Source organism: Paroedura picta, chromosome 15 (genome assembly GCF_049243985.1).
Source record: "Paroedura picta isolate Pp20150507F chromosome 15, Ppicta_v3.0, whole genome shotgun sequence".
NCBI classification, from domain to species: domain Eukaryota; kingdom Metazoa; phylum Chordata; class Lepidosauria; order Squamata; family Gekkonidae; genus Paroedura; species Paroedura picta.
Window position 1 is genome coordinate 26586420 of NC_135383.1, and position 17816 is coordinate 26604235.

The 17816-nt window shown below is 48.2% G+C and overlaps 1 protein-coding gene across 10 annotated transcripts in view; it reads right to left on the reverse strand.

The window, feature by feature from the left end:
• The window catches only part of ACACA (acetyl-CoA carboxylase alpha), a 252188-nt gene that overhangs the window by 202836 nt on the left and 31536 nt on the right, over positions 1–17816 (reverse strand). For all 10 annotated transcript variants that reach the window (XM_077312781.1, XM_077312780.1, XM_077312776.1 and 7 more), the window contains 5 exons: positions 13499–13631; positions 10081–10219; positions 4061–4170; positions 2496–2577; positions 1421–1519 (listed from right to left, as the gene is read on the reverse strand). In XM_077312781.1, the coding sequence (XP_077168896.1) occupies positions 1421–1519; positions 2496–2577; positions 4061–4170; positions 10081–10219; positions 13499–13631 (563 nt within the window). The remainder of the gene's footprint in view (positions 1–1420; positions 1520–2495; positions 2578–4060; positions 4171–10080; positions 10220–13498; positions 13632–17816) is intronic.

Genomic DNA, 17816 nt, shown 5'->3' on the forward strand with positions numbered 1-17816 from the left:
ATGATCTCGGGGAACTCAAAGCTAAATATGAGCAGACAGTGATACGGCAGTAAAGAAGGCAATTGCAGGGGCTGTATCAACAGAGGCATCACATCCAAATCGCAAGATGTCCTCGTCCTGCTGTTTACCACATTGGTCAGACCCCACCTGCAACAAACCACCCCCCTCCCCCAAATACCAAGACAATGTTTCACTCACTGTTAGAGGGCAGCGTTCTTCAAAATACCCCCGCCACAAAATTTCAGCTCAGCCCTATGTCATTACAAAACTGACATCCTCCATTTCAAAACCTCGGGCATGTACAGATAGGCAGGTGTCAGAATTCAAATACGATTTCATCACTGGAACCTGAACTTGTCACCCAAACCCCGCAGCCATTTGAACTCACACATGATTCAGAACCCTCCAGCTTATGTGTTGGCAGCTTATTTTGCTACAGCAGCTTTGAAGGTTCCAGTTTGCAGAAGAAAATTTTAGAACATCCCAGTTTCATGAGCGGTCAAGGAGCACAGAAAGGCTGAGTCACTATCACGACTGCAGAGACCGCCAGTGTGGCACAGCAGTTAGAGCAGCCCTTTTCAACCTTCTGACCATGGAGGAGACCCTGAAATAATTGTTCAGGCTTTGAGGAGCCCCTGCGGGGCCACCCAGAAGTGACATCCCCACCCATGTCAACAGGCAGACAGTTGCACCCCATCCAGACACGGCAGCTGTACTTCCCCGCCAGTAGGGACCTTCCACCGAGCACAGGACCTCTGTCTTTGGAGGACTGGGTTTCAAGAGCCCTGCTTCGGCCATCCCATCACTGCTTCCAGGCATCTGGCTAAGGATTGGGGGGGAGAGTCAGGGCGGCCATCCAGCAGGAGGAAGAGCTGGGTGTCATCGGAGTTTTGATGGCATCCCAGTCTAAACCTCCATACCAGCTGAGCAAGAGGGCTCATAAAGATACTGAATAAAATTGAGGAGAGAACATACTAGGTAACCGTTGGCAAGCAGCTCTTGGCCTCAGTACTCCAGGATAATAAGACTGTCCTACCTTCTAGGGTTGTTTTGAAGATTACTGAGAGAATGTATGTGAAACTGTTAAGGTTTTAGCCATGGTTATCCTGTCAAAATTAGATACTTCAGCTGATTCAGTAATCCATTTATTATGCTGGCAAATTAGAATCTAACAGCATTTCTGCTTGTTTTACTGTTTGGAATTTTTGCTGCAGTTTTTAGATACGCCATGCTCTGCATATTCAAACTGGGGTTTAATACCAGGAGTAAAAGCCAGGATATAAATGTTTTTCAAACCAATCAGCTGGAGACTACTTGGCTCCCAGGGCTGTTCTCATAGCCGTGATGCTGCACTCTGTCTTGAGTTAGAACCTCAGGCGATGCCTTCAAGAAAGAGGGCCAGAACTGGCGGCCAACTTACCGCTGCCACTCCACGGAAGCGTGGGGATTCCTGCCGTTTGAGCCACTATCGACGAAGCAATTTTGTCTCCTAAAGCCCACATGGCTTGACTCGGGGGACCTGTGGAGAGGAAGAAGCAGGACAGAAGACTGGAGCCAAGTCCAGGCCAGGGAAGAACAGCTGTGCCAGGCCTACCAGCTCGTCTCTTTCCTTGACTCCATTTCTGATGGGTGCAAGAACAGGTAGTCCCAGGCAGAATTTCTCATTTGCTGGTGAGCTTCTCTCCACTGCCCCCCCCCCCCAAATGACCAACCTACATGACACGAATCACACACTGCAGGAGTTCTGGCATCCCTGGACACAGCAGTAGAAGGCCCTGGGCCTGACCTTTTCTGTAAATACGTTTCCACAAGTCCGAGACAATACAAAAATCCAGTACTGTCAAAACCAACTGCACCCATACAAAAGACAAAAGGCCATAACAGTCTCATATTCTGATGGAACTAAATTCTTTGATTGGGGAGAGGGGATGGCTACCTCCATCTCGGTCTGGCTCAGGACTTCCCAGGACTTCTGAGCAGTCGGGATTGCTGCACTAGGCAGATTCTTGCCCAGCCCTTAGCGTCATCCACCACCTTCAACTGCATTTGTGAGTGCCAACTGATAAAGCTCAGGAAACAGAAACATCCTACTGGGCCTCATGCCCCAGCTTAGTCAGTCTTTCACCACAAGAGGATCTATTTGCATAGTTTCAGAACTTTTCTTTCATGACAGACTAGATCTATGGGATGAGGTCTGTGAGACACGGAGAAATGCTTTGGGTTCCAGCTGGAGGCCAACAGAGAGATTCCCCTATACTGCTTATGAGCCTCCGGGGACGGCGGTATATTGAATGAATGAATGAATGAATGAACGAACGAACGAACGAACGAACGAACGAACGAACGAACGAACGAACGAACGAACGAACGAACGAACGAACGAACGAACGAACGAACGAACGAACGAACGAACGAACGAACGAACGAACGCTTTGGCATGCATGCTTTGGCTTTCCAGAACTCTACCAGCTCCCAGAAATATTTTGCTTCCTTACCCATAAAGGCAATTCCATTTTTGTGGAGAAGTTCAGGTAATTTGGGATTCTCAGAGGCATGGCCCCAACCAGCCCATACTGCCTGAAAGAGGAATAAAATCAAGGTCATTTGATTTGCAGCAACTGGCGGGGGGGGGGGGTCTGTCTAAAAAACAAGAAAAGCAAGCCGAGACCATAAATCTTTGCCACTTCCAGGTGCTTCATGCTTACTTCACCAGAGCAAAAAGTGCTGTATAAAGCACAGAAATCAGCAAGTCCTCACTTATAAGACACTGCCAGTGAACCAGCAAGAAAGGTAGGGATCAAAGGTTCAGAGGACCAGGCTGGAAGAGGAAAGATGTACCCTGTTGCTTTTTTTTTTTTGGGGGGGGGGAGGGGGATGCTATTTGTGAGATTACTGCCCAACCTAAAGGAGCAGATTATACTCAATCAATCCATTTATTTATAGTACTTTGAGCAGCAATTTCCAACAAATGGATAAAATTACACCATCAATGTTTAAACATAGCACAACACTATGCCAAATCAGTACATATAGGGATTAAATCAATGAGTCATACATACATAGAATCGACTGCCTAAGGAGGTGGTGAGCTCCCCCCCTTCAAGCAGCAGCTGGCCAGATACTTCTAGATGCTTTAGGTTGATCCTGCATTGTAGACAGGGTGGGACTAGATGGCCTGTAGGGTACCTTCCCATGCAAGCATTCTAGGAGTCTAGTTCAGCCATGCAATGGACTGTCTCAGGAGGTGGGGAGCTCCCCCCACACTGGCCGTCTTCAAGCAGTGGCTGGACAGAGGTTTGTCCTGAGTGCTTTAGGCTGATCTTGCACTGAGCAGGGGGTGGGACTACATGGACTATGATCAGATTCATTGTGTCAGTAGCAATTTTTGAAAAAGCTCCAATAAGAGATGATAATTATAATATATAATAATACATAATAAAGCTTATAAAGCTTATAAAATTGTATCAAGAATAAAAATGCTTTGTTTTCAAATCACTGTATGGCAAAACTTCATGCCCCTCCTTAGTTAAAGGTAAAGGTATCCCCTGTGCAAGCACCATGTCTGACCCTTGGGGTGACGCCCTCCAGCATTTTCATGGCAGATTCAATACAGGGTGGTTTGCCAGTGCCTTCCCCAGTCATTGCCGTTTACCCCCCAGCAAGCTGGGTACTCATTTTACCCACCTCGGAAGGATGGAAGGCTGAGTCAACCTTGAGCTGGCTGCTGGGATTGAACTCCCAGCCTCATGGGCAGAGCTTCAGACAGCATGTCTGCTGCATTACCACTCTGCACCACAAGAGGCCCCTCCTTACACATTGAAAATATTGTATACTTCACTTTGTGTGTGTGTGTGTGTGTGTGTGTGTGTGAATGGTTGTTTTCTTTGGTGCCACTGCCTCAAATTAAATCCATCCCCCTCTGTGCCATCAGAGCAGCTCAGCCAATCGCTGCCAACGGCTTAATTATCAACACCAAAAGATTCACACCCATACACGCCGTGCAAACACACCGTGTAATTCCTTATTCAGTCTCTGAACTCAGACTTGGCGGGCTCCTTACCTGCACCGGGATCCGTTTTGCAATATCCAGAATCAGTTCCACGTTTGCATAGTTGTTGTTATTTGGGCCTCCCGGCACAGGAACATAATGATCTGCCATTTTGATATATTCTACAAATTAACAGAAGAAATATATCATTGCTTGCATGTCCCATGAGCAACCCTCAAAAGCGTCATCCGGAGTAACAAAACCTACAACAGAAGCCGTAGCTCGAGGTCTGAAAGTGGAATTCCAGAAGTGTACAGATAATGTGCAGGCATTTTTAAAGAAGGTGAGGACTGAATGGAATTTAATAAATATCCCCCCAAACCTAAGTTCCTGCCTGGACAGAATGATTTTATTCACCACCGATATAATATAGTGCTGTTCAGTGTCCAAACCCCTTCACAACCACACAATCCTCACAATATGGCCGATCGAAGTCATTCTGTCCATAACGGAGACAGAGAATGTTTGCAACTTAGCCAAAATCCTCTGGCAAGGTCATGGCACAGGCCGAATCTGAACCAACCTCTTCCCTCTTCATAGTTCAGCTGCTGTCACATTACATCTCTTACTCTGCATCTGATGCATTCACAGGCTAAGCCTCTGGCCAGCCTCCAGCAACAGAGCAGGTGCAAAGGTGCTGTGTATCAATGGTCCACCTAGCTCAGCCGCCTTACCCCACCAGTGCACTCAGAGCATTTGCAACTCTCCATGGCCTTGGTCTTCCCCAATACCTGTTCCCCGGCCCTTTTAACTGGAGACACCAGGGATTGAGGCAAGGACCGATGCAGCTATGCGCCAGGTGTACACATTATATTTCTCACATGTAGCCAGGTGATCTACTGGTGCAGAATGCAGGCCTGTCCCTCCACTAGTTAGGCATGCTGGTAAAGAGCCCAGTCAGTGTACAGCCAACCTTCACCTGCACTTTCCAACCCTAACTCAGGGAATTAATCTTGCCTAGCAGCTGGGAGGAGCAGGGAAGACTGGCTGTGTGAGAGAATGCCAGAGGACACCCATCAAGGTGGTGGTTAAATATTGTCCTCTAGGAGAGCTTTTGGGGGACCCAAGGGAGGCATATCTGCTTTTAGGATATTTATTTTGCTGTGATTTGTTTTCCAATGTATTTTTATGGTTTAATAGCTGCAGCTTGCTTTATTTAGTTTTGATAGCCTTACAGCCTTCTATTACTGTCTAAAAAGTGAGGTGCAAATATTTTTAAAGCTACAGCACTGCTGTGATTTTAATCCCACCATTACCTCCTAAGAGTTTAGGGTCACGGCTCTGGCCACACCCATTTTATCCTGACAACCACTGCAATGCAGGATAGGCTAAAACAGTAACTGGGCAAAAGGGAGCCAATGGACCCCAAAGAAGAGTGGGGATTTGGACCCAGGTTAGTTCAGTTCAGGACTCTGGCCCAGGGGAAGGCCACCCATTGGGGCCCAAGGACTGGAAGAAACAACAGTTCTATTGGTGAAGATGTACCAGCAACCAAAAGGGGCGGTGGCCACTTGCCGCAAGACCTTTGATCTGGAAACCTGCAGGCACCTTTGGCATTCTGACTCACAAATAGGGTTGTGCACTTTTGACCACCGAAGTGGCCATTCCAGCACAAAGCTGCCAGTGCCGGTGCACCAGTCGGCCGAAGCACACCACCCTACTCACGAAAGCTCCTCCCCTGCCACAAAGTTTGTTAGGCTTTAAGGTGCTACTGGACTCCTGCTCTTTTCTACTGTCTCAGAATGGGGGGCACAGCCAGGAAATGGCTGCCACAGGAAGCAAAGCCGGACAATGGCTTCCTCAGAGAAAAGCTTAGCAGCAGAGGGTCACAGGATCCAAGCCCCAGTGGTCTTAATGCCACAACCCCGCTCACTTCAAGAGCACAAGCATTTATGTAGCCCAGGGGTAGTCAAACTGCGGCCCTCCAGATGTCCATGGACTACAATTCCCAGGAGCCCCCTGCCAGCGAATGCTGGCAGGGGGCTCCTGGGAATTGTAGTCCATGGACATCTGGAGGGCCGCAGTTTGACTACCCCTGATGTAGCCTATAATAGGGTACCAAAAGGCCTGAAAGAAACTTGATGGTACGAGTGGAAAAGCAACCAAGAGAACGAAGGCCAGCACAGAGGGAAATGGAATTCTGAACGTGGGAGGAGGAGAGACTGACTGACTGACTGACTGACTGACTGACTGACTGACTGACTGACTGACTGACTGACTGACTGACTGACTGACTGACTGACTGACTGACTGACTGACTGACTGACTGACAAAAGGGCTTGGCTACAGAGATAAGCACAAGACCTTTCAAAACTGTCCTGCCACATATATGATGAGTAACTGTAGATTCTCATCTGTGCAGAAAGGAAAATAGTGTTGCTACCACCATCACTCCTCATAGGATTATACCTCTTCAGGAGGCAGGTGGAGAACTGCACAGGAAATAATCCATCCCAGCATGCTAGCACACCAGGCACAAAAACCTGAAGTGCTAACTTTCAACCTGCAAGGGAATCTTTAAAAACCCTCTGAGAACTGCCTTTTCAGGGGCAGCCCCACAATTATTTTTATTTTTATTTATTTATTACATTTATATACTGCCCTCCCCAAAGGCTCAGGGCGGTTTACATCAAACAGAAATGTACAAATAACTCAGTATATAATAACATAACAATAACTATAACATTATGAACAATAGAACATTGGGGAGAACAATAACTCAACGCTTACGGATGGCCCAGTGGGTTGGGTGAGCCTGCAATGCTGGTTGGAGGATGGAGGCTGAGGGGGGCCAATTGGAAGCAGTGGTATCGGTTGACCTCAACCAAATGCCTGGTGGAGGAGCTCCATTTTGCAGGCCCTGCGGAATTGTTTGAGCTCCGTCAGGGCCCTGAACGCCTTGGGAGCTAGTTCCACCAGATGGGGGCCAGAATGGAGAAAGCTCTGGCCCTGGTTGAGGTCAAACGGGCTTCCTTGGGTCTAGGGATCACCAGGAAGTTGGAGCTGGTGGAGCATAAGGCTCTTTGAGGGGTGTAGGCAGAGAGGCGATCCCCTAGGTACACTGGGCCCAGACCGCGTATGGCCTTGAAGGTGATAACCAAAACCTTAAGCCTGATCATGAATTCAACTGGAAGTCAGCACAGCTGCTGGAGGATGGGCTGGATGTAGGATTTCCTAGGTGTTGCTGTGAGGACCCTGGCAGCTACATTCTGGACCAGCTGCAGTTTCTGGATCAAGGATAAGGGCAGGCCAGCGTAGAGCGAGTTGCGTAGAGGGCTGGATACAACTTGATCTCAGAAATCAAAACTGATGTAACAGTGTGGTTTTATATAATTTTAACCAGGTTTCATCCTATGAATAAAAATGATGTGCTTATCATCATGGGGGATTGGAATGCTAAAGTAGGAAGCCAAAAGATAACCGGGATAACAGGCAAGTTTGGCCTTGGAGTACAAAATGAAGCAGGGCACAGGCTGGTAGAATTTTGTCAAGAGAATACAATGGTCATAGCAAACACTCTTTTCCAGCAACCCAAGAGACGACTCTACACATGGACATCACCAGACGGTCAACACAGAAATCAGATTGACTATGTGCTCTGCAGCCAAAGATGGAGACGTTCTATACAGTCATTAAAACAAGACCAGGAGCTGATTGTGGTTCAGATCATGAGCTTCTTGTTGCAAAATTTAGGCTTAAATTGAAGAAAGTAGGGAAAAGCACTAGGCCACTCAGGCATGAACTAAATCATATCCCCGATGAATATACAGTAGAGGTGACAAATAGATTTAAGGAATTAGATCTGATAGACAGAGTGCCTGAAGAACTATGGACGGAGGTTCGCAACATTGTGCAAGAGGTAGCAACTAAAACCATCCCAAAGAAAAAGAAATGCAAGAAATCAAAATGGCTGTCTGAGGAAGCTTCACAAATAGTTAAGGAGAGAAGGGAAGTGAAAGGCAAGGGAGAAAGAGAAAGATACACCCAATTGAATGCAGAATTCCAGAGAAAAGCTAGAAGAGATAAGAATGTCTTCTTAAATGGACAGTGCAAACAAATAGAATAAAACAACAGAATGGGGAGGACCAGAGATCTTTTCAAGAAAATTGGAGATATGAAGAGAACGTTTCATGCAATGTTGGGCATGATAAAGGACCAAAATGGTAGGGACCTCACAGAAGCAGAAGAGATTTTAAAAAGGTGGCAAAATTATACAGAGGAACTATACAAGAACAAGCTTAACATCCCTGATAACCACAATGGGGTAGTCACTGACCTGGAGCCAGACATCCTGGAATGTGAAGTCAAAGGGGCCTTAGGAAGTCTGAGCAACAATAAATCTAGTGGTGGTGACAGCATTCTAGTTGAACTATTCAAAATCTTAAAAGACGATGCAATAAAAGTTCTACACTCAATATGCCAGCACATTTGGAAAACTCAACAATGGCCACAGGATTGGAAAAGGTCAGTTTACATTCCAATCCCAAACAAGGGCAATGCCAAAGAATGTTCAAACTACTGCACCATTGCACTCATTTCTCATGCTAGCAAAGTTATGCTCAAAATCCTACAAGCTAGGCTCCAGCAATATGTGGACTGAGAACTTCCAGAAGTACAGGCAGGATTTCGAAGAGGCAGAGGAACTAGAGATCAAATTGTCAACATACGCTGGATCATGGAGAAAGCTAGGGAGTTCCAGAAGGACATCTACTTCTGCTTCATTGACTATGATAAAGCCTTTGATTGTGTGGAGCACAACAAATTGTGGCAAGTTCTTAAAGAGATGGGAATACCAAAATTGAGAAAGGAGTTCAGCTGTATACTGTCGCCTTGCCTATTTCACTTATATGCGGGGTTAGATGAATGACAAATTGGGATCAAGATTGCAGGGAGAAATATCAACAACCTCAGATGATACCACTCTAATGGCAGAAAGTGAAGAGGAACTAAAGAGCCTGTTGATGCGGGTGAAGGAGGAGAGTGCAAAAGTTGGCTTGAAACTCAACATCAACGAAGATCATGGCATCCAGCCTTCTCAATTCCTAGCAAATAGATGGGGAAGAAATGGAGATAGTGACAGATTTTATTTTCCTGGGCTCCAAGATCACTGCAGATGGGGACACTGCAGATGGGGACTGCAGCAAAGAAATTAAAGGACGCTTGCTCTTGGGGAGGAAAGCTATGGCAAATCTAGACAGCATCCAAAAAAGCAGAGACATCACCCTGCCAACAAAAGTGCGTCTAGTCAAGGCTATGGTCTTCCCAGTTGCAATGTATGGCTGTGAAAGTTGGACTATAAGGAAGGCCAAGCGTCAAAGAATTGAGGCTTTTGAACTCTGGTGCTGGAGAAGACTCTTGTGAGTCCCTTGGACTGCAAGGCGAACAAACTGGTCAGTCCTAGAGGAGATCAGCCCTGCCTGCTCCTTAGAAGGCCAGATCCTGAAGATGAAACTCAAATACTTTGGCCCCCTCATGAGAAGGAAGGACTCCCTAGAGAAGAGCCTAATGCTGGGAGCGATCGAGGGCAAAAGAAGAAGGGGACGACAGAGAATGAAGTGGCTGGATGGAGTAACTGAAGCAGTCGGTGCAAACTTAAATGGACATTGAGGAATGGTAGAGGACAGGAAGGCCTGGAGGATCATTGTCCATGGGGTCGCGATGGGTTGGACACGACTTCGCACCTAACAACAACAACAACAAAGCCTCTTTACAACATTATTAGTGTGACTCTGAAGGTTAGACTTATCGTCTTCCCAACTAGAGCCTTCAATGAAAGCCAATTGTGGATGGCAGCTGAAGCCTTACAAAATCCACAAACTCCTTCCCTATCTATATAGTTTGGAAATAGTAGTTAATATCACACAACTGTTGCCAAGATCAAAGTCACAACACATGCTAAATAACAAGAGAAGCCTTGGGCTGCAAATGTCCATAACCAATTATCATCCATGAAATGCTGCAATTGTCAAGAATTCTGTCGCTGCAAAAATCCAGGCAGAAGAAGGTACAAAAGCTGGACTTTCTAGACTCACCTGCATTGGCTTTCAAGTCTTCAGGAGTTACCATGACAACAAAACGGATTGCTCGCTCATTCCGAAACATCTCATAGGACCAGCGCCGGATAGACCTCATGCATTTCACTGCTGCGATCCCATTATTGGCAATAAGAACCTGGACAAGGGACAACCAGGAAAGAACAATCTGTCACACATTCAATCTAAAACTCAGCCACTTCTACAGAGTTTCTAAGCTTAGTCTACTCTCCAAACTATGACCCCAACAAGGAGGAAAAACAGCAACTCTCCCTCATTTTCAGGCAGGCACCATGGCACTTCCTCTGGGGTGTGCATGAGGACCCACAGATTGGGGCCCTAGATCCAATGCTTGCGGTACAAGGGCAGAGGCATCCCAACAAAAACCCAGGCAGGCAGTGCAGGAGGCAGGTGGGAAGAATCTGCGTGAGCCACAAGTTCTGAATGTTCCCTGTCTCTCAGCACTGGATGTGCCATTAAAGGAACGGGGTGGGGTGGGGTGGGGGGTGCGACAATCTCTGCTGCAATGCAAAGGAAACAACTTTTGCCCCACCTTCTCCTTTCCCATGATCCTTTCTTACAGAGAAGAAAAAGAAGAAGACGAGTTGGATCTTATATGCCTCTTTTCTCTACCAGAAGGAGTCTCAAAGCGGCTTACAGTCGCCTTCCCTTTCCTCTCCCCACAACAGACACCCTGTGAGGGAGGTGAGGCTGAGAGAGCCTTGAGATTTCTGAAGAAGAAGAAGAGTTGGTTCTTATATGCCGCTTTTCTCTACCCAAAGGAGGCTCAAAGCAGCTTACAGTCGCCTTCCCTTTCCTCTCCCCACCACAGACGCCCTGTGAGGTGGGTGAGGCTGAGAGAGCCCTGATATTACTGAAGAAGAAGAGTTGGTTCTTATATGCCGCTTTTCCCTGTCGAAGGAGGCTCAAAGCAGCTTACAGTCACCTTCCCATTCCTCTCCCCACAACAGACACCCTGTGGGGTGGGTGAGGCTGAGAGAGTGCTGATATCACTGCCCGTTCAGAACAGTTTTATCAGTGCCATGGCGAGCCCAAGGTCACCCATCTGGCTGCATGTGGAGGAGTGCAGAATTGAACCCGGCATGCCAGATTAGAAGTCCGCACTCCTAACCACCACACCAAACTGGCTTAACTGAAGGCTTTTAGACCTGGGCCACCGCAGGTGGCTGATTCACACATTACAGAGTATACAAGTTAAATCTGCGTTCCCTATTCTGTGTCCTGTGTGACAGCCACACGTGTGTTGCAAGTTGTCCCCAGTTCTCTTAAATTCAGATTGTGACTGTGGACAAGGGGCTCCTACTTTTCCTTTATACAGTTTTCCTGACATGAAATGGTCAGTAGACAATGGTCTCAACTGGATTCCAGGGGTAATCACAAGCATACAAGTGGATTTCCCAACCAGAACAAAAGCAGCCCCTCTTCCCAGTACAAGCTTAAGTCAGAGAAAGGAAAAATGGTGGGCCACTACACACACAGGCCTGATTCCCTGTCAGTTGTATTTTTATTCAATTATTATTTTAAATGTGATTTTAAGTGTTCAAATATTTTAGGTAAAGGTAAAGGTATCCCCTGTGCAAGCACCGAGTCATGTCTGACCCTTGGGGTGACGCCCTCCAGCGTTTTCATGGCAGACTCAATACAGGGTGGCCTTGCCAGTGCCTTCCCCAGTCATTACCGTTTACCCCCCAGCAAGCTGGGTATTCAGAAGTAGGATGGCTGAGTCAACCTTGAGCCAGCTGCTGGGATCGAACTCCTAGCCTCATGGGCAGACAGCTTCAGACAGCATTTCTACCGCTTACCATTCTGCGCCACAAGTATTTTAGTGCTTTTTAAAACATTTTTCACCTTGTGGACCCGAAACAGATAAAAAGGCATCATAAAAAATGGTCTAAATAAATGTAGCCATGCCAAGTCCCAGAGCTACTGATGGGACAACGAGGGAGGAGGAGACAGGCATGGATTCTGCCCGCCATTGCCTCCTAGACCCAATCCTGCCACCTAAGATGCTGGCCATGGTGCTCAGCATAGGATAATTCCAGTGTCCACATACAACCCTTACCTCCCTGCACTCAATAAGGGCCAAACCAGATGCAATTCTGCCTCTGGGTTCACACGGCACACCTTTATGTGGGGGGGGGCAGTTCTGGCCGGCACAACTGTGGAATTGGGGGAGCCATTTTTCCAACCTGAAAGGTCACTGAGGGGAACAAGCAGGCAAAATAACTCACCTTCACACCATTTTAGGTTGGAAAAATGGCTCCAGGGGAAAGGCAGGATGGCCCTGAATTGGGCCCCTACAGGGTGGAACAAATGAAGTCTCCGGCAGGAATTCCCTCTTCCAAATGAAGCTGTGTCCCCAGGGCAGACCCATCTCTTTGGCCCTTAGTTTGCCTGTAGCCCACTATTTACAGTGATTCCAGGAGTGGGTGCTTTGGCACCCAAAGCAGCTGTTCGCTCCAGAACCACGGGGAGGGGGGAGGGGAGGCACGCGCCCAAGCCTCCCCTTCCCCCCCCCCGTGGTGCGGCGCTGGCTGCATCAGGAGCAAACAGCTGCTTTGGGTGCCAAAGCACCCAACCCTAAATTGGCTCTTGGACACACATGCCAGAAAGGTTGCCTTCTCCAGCAGTAAACAGAAATGTTCATCTTACAATTCGGGGAGGGGGGGGGGGCGGGGAGGTACCAAAGTTGAAAGCTTGCACTGAACTTGCAGCTGAATCTGAGTTTGGTTCCTTGGGAATTAGCATCCTACCATTCTATATGCTTCAATGTATCTCACTTCTGAATCCTAATAAAGAAAATGGGATGAAAGGTGAATTTCCCCCCGGCCAGGCTGTATTCTAGAGCAGTGGTCCCCAACCCTCGGTCCAGGGACCGGAACCAGTCCGTGGAACAGTTGGTACCAGGCCGCAGCTCCTCCTCGTCCTCCTCCCCGGCTGCTGCCTCGGGGCTGCCCTGCCACTCTGCCGCCGGCTCGGTCGTCATGGCTGGGGCTCCCCTTCAGTATGGCACTGTGCAGCTGCTGCTGGCAATGCCCCCCAGCGGGGTGGCAGGAAGTCAGGGGAAAGCAAGTGGAGCAGGGGCTCAGGCAGCGGCAACGTCTCTCGGCAAAAGACTACCCCCCCCCCGGACCTCAGTAAAATTGTCAAGCATTGACCGGTCCCCAGTGATAGAAAGGTTGGGGACCACTGTTCTAAAGGTTTTGGGGGATGGGGGGGATAATCACTTGGGCATGAAATTGGGGTCACAGTGGGTGGGCAGGTAGTTGTGCATTCCTGCATTGTGCAGGGCGTTGGACCAGATAATCCCGGAGGTCCCTTCCAACTCGATGATTGTATGAAATAAGCTGAGCCTTCTTTAACCTCGGCCTGTTTTTTAAAAAGGTTCCCAAATCACCTTCTCAATAACTTTGTTCCCCCCAAATCTTGTGACAAACTCTGCTGGGGATGCAACCGTGAAGTCCCTCTGGAGGTCGACTTTCTTCCTGTCTCGGCCTTGCTTCATGAGGTGGAGGCCCGACATACTCGGCCTGAGGAGAAAGGGAACAGGAAGGTCAGTAAGCTGCCAGATGCACCTCACCAAGGCACCCATTTGGGACACGAGAAGTCACAAAACGCCAACCTAACAAGGCAACGTGTGGGATCGGAGCCCCTTATGAGGCAGGCCAGCTTCTCCCTCGTGGCCGCCTCAAACTCATGCCGCTTTGACCCTCCACAGTCCAGCTCTCCACCACACAGACATGCCATTCCTCCACCTGTGCTGACCAGAGGATCCAACCAGGCCTCACCACAACAGGCCAGCAGGAGGCTCCTCATGTGCAACTTTTCTTTGACCAGGGAACAATGCTAGAATTGCACCTCCTACAAGGCTTCTGTCTCAGAACCACATAGGTTACGAGTTCCTAACCTTTTCAAGCCTGCAAGCACTTTTGGAATTCTGAAACTGCATTAGGGTTGCCTGCTCTGGGCTGGGAAATACCTGGAGATTTTAGGGGGGAGGGGGGAGCCTGAGAAGGCGGAGTCTGAGGAGCAGGAGGACTTCAGTGAGATATAGCACCATAGGGTCCATCTTCCAAAGCAGCCATTTTCTCCGGGTGAACTAATATTAATCAACCCATCAATTACCTTTATTGGCATATCCTTATCCATGGTTCCTCTATATATTTGTGAAACGCCCCTGTGGGAGGAGCATGTCCACGCTTGAATACAGGCCCCTACGCTTGCCGCCCTCCCTAGCAGCCTCTCTCATAGTTGCCTTTTGAGGGGAGAGGAAGGAAAGGCTATTTTAAACTGCTTAGAGACAACTGAGACCTGCTGGGGGACTGTGGGCCATCCCAGTTCTCTCAGACCTCTCAGCCCCACTTCTCTCACAGAGTGTCTGTTATGGGGAGAAGGGAAGGCGATTTTAAACGGCTTAGAGACACCTGAGGCCTGCTGGGTGATTGCAACTCACTCCCAGTTCTCTGAGCTCTCAGCCCCACCTCTCTCACAGGATGTCACAGGGAGAGAAAGGGAAGGTGATTTTAAACTGCTTTGAGACACCTGAGGCCTGCTAGGTGACTGTGAACCATTTCCAGTTCTCACAGAGCTCTCTCAGCTCTACCTCACTCACAAGGTGTCTGTTATGGGGAAAGAAATGTAAGGCAACTGGAAACTGCTTTGACACACCTGAGGCCTTCTGGGTCACTGCAGCCCATTCCCAGTTCTTCCCAGTGAAAGAAGCATGTGGACACAACATTATATCAACAGTAAAAACATGGAGACAGAAGGAGCAGGGTGGACACCTGTGTCCTGTGACTACCCCATGTGGATTAGGGCAGGGGGACATCTTGGTGTCTGTGGCCTAATTCACACAATGAGGTTGAACGCAGAACTGGGAGGAATTGGTTGCCATGTAATCTTCCCCTAAGAAGAGTCTCCAGTCTGATTTTCCCTTCACATATCTGAGGACATGGCTTTGGAAAGCTCATCTGTAACCACTATGCCATAATTCCCAAAGGCCAGTCTTCTCCCACACTCAACGAACATTCCACACCACAGGTTCTTGACACCCATATCTCCACACCCATGCCCTCATTTGCCACCACACCACCACAACCTCCCACACAACACACATATTCAACCTCATGCCCTTACAGACTGGACAACCCCTCCCCTTCCTCTTCCCACTGCCAAGCTCTCTCTAGCTTAATCACTCTCTTCTTTTCTACCTCCCTCTCTCTTTGCTTTCCCCCCCTTGCTAGTGCCTATTGTATCAGCTAGAACAGGCTTTAATTCCAGTCAGTCATAAAATCATAGTGGTAGGATTAGGCATAACAATAAAATCATAACAATAAGATTGGTCATAAGATCAAGCAAGAAAAGAAAGGAAAAAATTAATATGATGACTATTATTAAATTAAAAGCTACTGGGAACAGTTTACAGAATCACCTTAACAAACAACTGCCAAGAAAGGGTCTGGACTCCCCAGGCACTGCGTCGGGGGATCTTTCCTCCACCCCCAGGGTACTCATCCCCTGCCTCTCACAACAGTCTCATGAGGTAGGCTCACCCAAGGGAGAAACAGCTTAATGGGGTAAAGGAGATTTGAAGCAGGGGCTATTTCTAATGGTCCATCAATCACGGAAGGAGGTTTATATCCTCTCCTCTGACACCGTCTGCCCCTTACACACGCACAATAGCTTTCATGGCTAGGCCCCCTCTAAAACAAGCAGCCATTGGTCAGTTGATTTCTGAGGACCAAACAGAATTTCCCTGATTTTTAACAGCAGGGGCATCGCTCGCTTCTGGATTAGAACTGGAGATCATTCACACTCAAACAGAGATGCATTTTCTCTGTTCAGAACAGGCAGAATAAAATCTGAGTCCAATGGCACCTTACCAGCATGGCTACCCACCAGAAGAACTGGCCTGCAGTCCTCGTGTCTTAATTCAACGTTCCCATCTCAAGCTCTCAGTAAAATTTACTTTGAGGGAGAAAAATGTATAACCATCCAACCAGTCAGTCTTAAAAAAAGTACAACAACAAAAGCCATCAATAAACAACAAAAGCCAACAATACGCCAAGGCAGCATCATGCAGCACTAATCAACCCCAGACAAATCAATACAAGTCTTTGCTGTGGGAGTGGGCAGAAAGGCAGAGGAGGAAGGATTACAAAAAAGACCCAAGAAGGTATATATATATATTTCAATAGTACCAAGTGCATTACTTAGGCTGGAAGATAATTTCGTAATTGAGGGGCCACCATGCAGTGAGCACCCCCCCCCCTCTAGTGATTGCCCACCTAGCTTCTGAAGGAGGGTTGCCACACAGAGCAAGTCTGAACCATGTATGGGCAGAAAGGTTGAGGGAATAGGGCAGCTTGCCTACATGCTCCCCAGAGCTTGCAGTGAGGGGTGCATCCAACTGGGTTCCTTAATTTTGCAAAGCCCAATTCAGTTCCACTCCTGACGGACAGACCAGGAATTCCTGACAACACAAATGCCACTCCTGGTTTTTAAATTTTTTTAATGCCTAGCTACAGAGCTTTGCACCGTTTTGCGCAATGAATGCAAATGGCCACCTTTATCTCAAGAGATTTTGGCAAGGCAGGACCTGTGAGTATGGCATAACCTTCGTTCTCACAGGTAGCACATGAGGTGGCAAACCTATGTTCCACATTGAGGCTGAACGCTCACATGACAATATCATATACATATTTTTAAAAACTTTCTTCCAATAGGAAACTAGATCAGACAAGAGGGTTCCAACCCAGCCTTCCCTGTGGAACGTTGTTTCTACATGCAGGGTCTTCCAAGTTCAACAACACGAGCCCCAGCTTGCCAACCAAAGCGATACCTTACGGGTTTGACTCACCTCACCGTATGGCTTGTTTTCTCTGAACAGCTTGCAGAAATCCCAGGTCTCAGTTTGTCTCAGGCCCAACCATGCTCAGGCAAGGACCATGTCAGACCTGGAATCACCTTCTCGGCATGCGCAAGGAAGGCCGCCAGGTCTGGGCTGGGCAATTCCTGGGGATTTGGGGGTGGAGCCTGAGACAGGCAGGGCTTGCCCTGGAGAAGAAATGCAATTCTGGGAGGTTTCCAGGCCCCACCTGGAGGGGGTTGACAACCCTATGCCCAGAAGGCCTTCCCTTCCCCACCCATTAATGAAGACCGGAATCTGCCTGCTCAAGATTCAGGAACTTCCTAAGAAAGCAGCACAGGAACCATTCGCCCCAAACCTCTCCCAGGAGTCCAGAAGAAACCGGGAAGCCAAAGACACGCATCAGAGGAGTCCGTGGGATTTGTTTAAAGCGTTTTATATCACAATCTCAGGAGAAGTCACCCACAAGAGCTTCCGGCAAAAAACAAGTATGAAAAGAAATGTTAACTGAGGAAAGTGGGAGCAAGAGGGGGGGGGGAGGAAGCTGACTTCAAAAGCCTGCTGTGCGATCAGCACAAAGAGGATGGATGGATGGCAGGTGAACACATTAAGGGGAAGGCAGAAATTAAAAACCACAACTGAAATGCATGAGGCCCAGCACTGAAGGGCACCAAGAGAAAGGGCAGCACAAGCAACGTGCCGTGGGACAAAAACCCTCCCCTTCAAGCTTATACACCCCACCTCCAAGGCAAAGGGGTCTGCAGAGAGGCTGGGTCTCTGGAGTTGTCCAGAGGCTTGAGGTGGGGACAGCACTGGGTTCCTATGACTTTGGGTGAGCATCCTTTGT